Source organism: Silurus meridionalis, chromosome 16 (genome assembly GCF_014805685.1).
Source record: "Silurus meridionalis isolate SWU-2019-XX chromosome 16, ASM1480568v1, whole genome shotgun sequence".
Lineage (NCBI taxonomy): Eukaryota > Metazoa > Chordata > Actinopteri > Siluriformes > Siluridae > Silurus > Silurus meridionalis.
Window position 1 is genome coordinate 250,422 of NC_060899.1, and position 4,579 is coordinate 255,000.

The following is a 4,579-nucleotide window of genomic DNA, read 5'->3' on the forward strand; positions in this document are numbered from 1 at the left end:
GTGTTCTGTAGTCCATGTTCTGCTCCATGTTCTGCTTTGTGTTCTCAATTCCATGTTCTGCTCTGTGTTCTGCTCCGTGTTCTCTAGTCCATGTTCTGCTCCATGTTCTCCATTATCTGTGTTCCATGTAACAGGCCGTGTTTTTTATTGTAGATTTTTATATATATTTATTTTATATAAATATTTTTTTGAGGTTTTCATATAAAAGTTCAGAGTTGTGAAATTCCCTGTTTTATTTCACTTTACTATAAAGTGAAGAACTGTGCTCATTTCAATCATGTACAGTGTGGTGAACCCACACACACACACAAACACACACACACAGATCACTCTGGTTCTCTGTTCTTTTCATGTATTATCCTTTGTGAGTGAGATGTGATTGTGACCTGAAACGAGTGTAATGTAGGTGTGTGTTCAGTCACATTATATCGTTACAGGTTACAGTAAAATTATGATGACATCAGCACAGCTATTGTTCACACTTAAGCAGGTCTCCCTGGGGTGCCAAAACTTTATCACTCTGTCCTCCATAACAAAATATAAACTTTTACTCTGATCTCCATCCCACTGTTCTAATTAACAGACAGCCAAACACTGACACAGACAGACAGACAGACAGACAGACTTTAAAGACACAGACAGACAGACAGACAGACAGACCGACATTAAGGACACAGACAGACAGACATTAAGGACACAGACAGACAGACAGACGTGTGTTTGTGAAGGATTAGATATAAACTGTTCCTGTGTAACCCACTGAAAATCCGAATGTTAGAATCGCAAACCATTTAAATATCGGGATATCGAACTCTCCAAACCGATTTATTACCCAAACCTACAGGTTCCGCCTCCCCATGTACATCTGACCAATCAGGTGCAGCGCAGTCTCTCCGTTAAAAGCGGCAGAGCGCGCGATCATGTGACAGTAATGTAGTAACGCGCGAGAACAGCGGGTTAAATACCACATTTTACTTTACACAGGGAACACACACGCGCACGCACGCGCACGGAGAATCGACGCGCTGGAGTCCACGGGTGAGTCAGTGTGTGTGTGTGTGTGTGTGTGTGTGTGTGTGTGTGCGCTCGTGCACGTGCAACTTTTCCAGAAATTCTTCTCGAATCTGTCACGCGCTCCTGATTATTATTATTATTATTATTATTATTATTATTATTAGTATTATTATTGATGATGATTTCCGCTCACTCGAGTACTGTGATCTAAGTTTATTCTCGGCTATAACGTGGATATAATTATTTTTAAGTGTGTGTGTGTGTGTGTGTGTGTGTGTGTGTGTGTGTGTGTGTGTAACTACACTCAGTGACGTCAGTGAAAACACGTTTGAAGAACAATGTGTGTGTGTTTATTCTGAATGTGTTGACAAGTGTGTGTGTGTGTGTGTGTGTGTGTGTGTGTGTGTGTGTGTGTGTTTGTTCTGAATGTGCTGGTGTGTGTGTGTGTGTGTGTATGTGTGTGTTAATGCTGAATGTGTTGAAGTGTGTGTGTGTGTGTTTATTCTGAATGTGTTGAAGTGTGTGTGTGTGTGTGTGTGTGTGTGTGTTTATTCTGAATGTGTTGAAGTGTGTGTGTGTGTGTGTGTGTGTGTGTGTGTGTGTGTGTGTTTATTCTGAATGTGAAGTGTGTGTGTGTGTATGTGTGTGTGTGTGTGTGTGTGTGTGTGTGTGTGTGTGTTTATTCTGAATGTGTTGAAGTGTGTGTGTGTGTGTGTGTGTGTGTGTGTGTGTGTGTGTTTATTCTGAATGTGTTGAAGTGTGTAACTAAGGCTCTGTAACAATTCAGCTGTTGGTCAGCATGTGTACAAAATGTGACTACTGTATTACTGCTCACACACATGCACACACACTGAATATCTGGTCTTTCCACAGGTTCTGAGCAGGAATGGTGGATTGTTTGTTGGTGAATGAAGAAACATTCCTCCCATACGGTTCTTCCTTGCCAGGCCACGTGTCAGACATGGTGAGGGACGAGCGAGTCTACCAGGTGCTTTCCTCTCAGTTCTCTGATGACGAGCTGAGTGACAATTCCAGCTTACGTTCCTGCTCCAGCCCTGAGTCTCAGCTCCTGGGCTCCAGGTGCAGCAGTAACAGCAGTTCAAGTGGTGAGAACCAAGATGGCTTTCTGGAATTCCTTCTCTCTCAGAGCCAACCATCTTCTACCCCAGTGTTAACTTCTGCCATGGTTCCTCCTGTCCTCCCTATGGAACTGGCCTGGGAGTCTCGCAGAGATCGGACCACCAAAGAGGGATGCTTTGATTTTCCTGTATTTCCTGGAGATCTGGAGGAACATGCAGGACTTCTCTTTCAGCCCACACTGGAGGAGATTGAGGAATTTCTAGAGGAGAACATGGAGGTTGTAGCGTTAGAGGAGAAAGCTGAAACAACTCAAGACACCTCAGAAATGAAGACACAAGACCAAACAGTGCCTGATTCCAGTATGATGTTAATGAACAAGCTGAAGCACAAAAATGTCCAGTCTTCTGAAGGACTCATTAAAACTTCTCATACTGCAGTGATGAAGGAATCATTCTCTGGGAAGAAGTTGGCAGTAGAGAGCCCAGGGATACCAGTGTTTCTGAAGACCCAGCCCGTTTCCATCAAACTGGAACCAAATCTAACAACCACGTCGCAGTTGCCACCGGCGACCACAGACATCAAAATAACCCAGCTGCTCGTCAACATCCAGGGCCAGACATTTGCTCTGGTTCCTCAGGTAGTTCCACCAGCAAGCCTCAGCAGCGCTTCTAAATTTGTCCGCATTGCTCCTGTCCCCATTGCAGCCAAACCTTCAGGACCTACTGAGAATTCGGCTGGAGGAACTCAGGGAACAGGACTCCTAATCGGTAGTCAGAAATTCCAGAAGAGCTCCGTCGCTGATCTAATTAAAATGCACAAGTGCACTTTCCCAGGCTGTGCAAAGATGTACACTAAGAGCAGTCACCTGAAGGCTCACCTGAGAAGACACACGGGGGAGAAACCGTTCGCCTGCACGTGGCCAGGATGCTCCTGGAGGTGAGTTTTTAAAAGGTTGGTGTTTTCATATGTTTGTTTACTTTGGGCTCTTAGATATTTGCTGTGTTCTTCGTCATGAGCTTTTGGTGCTTTTAGAGACTTCAGGTTTGAGGATGTAGATACAGCCGAATGAGCGTGCAGTACTCAGAGAGCAGGTATGTGACTGATGGTTGTGTAAGCAGCGAAGCAGATCACCATCTCTGTAGACCATTTATAAATAAACTTGAGCGGAAGGTCAGGAATCAGATCTGCTCTACACAGAGGAATATCTGAGGAATCTGGTAGAACAATAACAGTTCAGCAGGAGAATAACGTGTGAAGCTGGGATTTAGCTGGACTGATCTAATGTTCAGGAAGGTCTTTAGGAAGTCATCTGGTGTGTAATAGAAGTTTGATGCAGTTTGCACTGTGTGTGTGTGTGTGTGTGTTATCTGTGTTATTTTGGAGATTAGATAAAGGCTTTGAAGTGATGTGAGACTTTGCCCCCTACAGCCGTTTTTGTTTGCACTCGGTTTATATCATGACATGACCTCCAGCTCTCAGCTCTCAAACTCTGCTGATGAATCTGAGAATCTGGGATTGTGTGCTGAGGTAAGTGCATGACTTTCTGAGAGAGGTTCGGCTGCATCAGGAGATGGTGTTGAGACAGTGTAAAGCCCTGGGTTCTGGAAAAACATGATCAACACCTGAGGATGCCACAGCTCTTTGTAGCCAAGAGAGTTTGATGCGGCTCCTTCGTGGGAGGAGCATCTTCTCTTCTCTCCTGTCAGTCACAGTAAAACTAGCCACTTGTGAGTTCAGTATGTAGAAGAGGGCAGAGAGCACTTTACTCTGAGTGAGGTACTCAGCCTTGGGATGCAGTGTGAGCAGCAGTTTTAGATGAGAAAGTTCATGTTCAGCTTTCTGGATTGTAGCTGTCATGTGGCGAGACTGGCCCTGAAGAAATGAAGGAGAAATCAGTGTAATAGGAAGCTGTTATGTTGATCTGGAATCTGTTGATCTTCCACTCGCATTAGCGAGACATTTATTATTGATATCTAATAGATCTTTTTTCTAATCTTATGTTTCTGCTCTGCTGGTTTGGTGTTCTCTGTTTACTGGTTTCTACACACACTTGGTAAATCTCAAGGTAATAGTGCCTGTGGTTTACTTGGACGATCATGAAGATCATCTACATTTACATTTATGACCTTCAGCAGAAGCCCTGAGAAGAGCTACTCTCTATAAATAAATTCTGTCCAACAGTTCACCATCGAATCAAACCAAACATCAAACACGCCAAAGCAGCAGCTTCACTTCTATTAGGTTCTGTAAGGTTCTGTAGGGATTTGTAAAGTTCCATAAGGTTCAGTAGGTTTATGTATGGATTTGCGAGGTTCAGTGAAGTTCTGTAAGGTTCAGTGAGGTTTTGTAATGTTTAGTAAGGTTCTGTAAGGTTCAGTGAGGTTCTGTAAGAGTGTGGTTGTTAATATTCTGTTTATCTGCATTGCTCCTTATGCCTTGGTTAAGAATAAGCAGTTCAGTGTTGTTGAGAAGAAACCTGCAGGCG

At 43.7% G+C, this 4,579-nt stretch overlaps 1 protein-coding gene across 2 annotated transcripts in view; it reads left to right on the forward strand.

The window, feature by feature from the left end:
* Positions 1-943: 943 nt before the first annotated feature.
* klf15 (Kruppel-like factor 15) overlaps positions 944-4,579 on the forward strand; it is a 5,637-nt gene continuing 2,001 nt past the window's right edge. Inside the window, exons 1-2 of one of the 2 annotated variants that reach the window (XM_046870180.1) lie at positions 944-1,038; positions 1,888-3,030. In XM_046870180.1, coding sequence (XP_046726136.1) covers positions 1,901-3,030 — 1,130 coding nt within the window. In that variant the 5' untranslated portion in view covers positions 944-1,038; positions 1,888-1,900. Of the gene's footprint in view, positions 1,039-1,887; positions 3,046-4,579 lie in introns of both variants that reach the window. The other variant, XM_046870181.1, reaches the window with a different exon arrangement.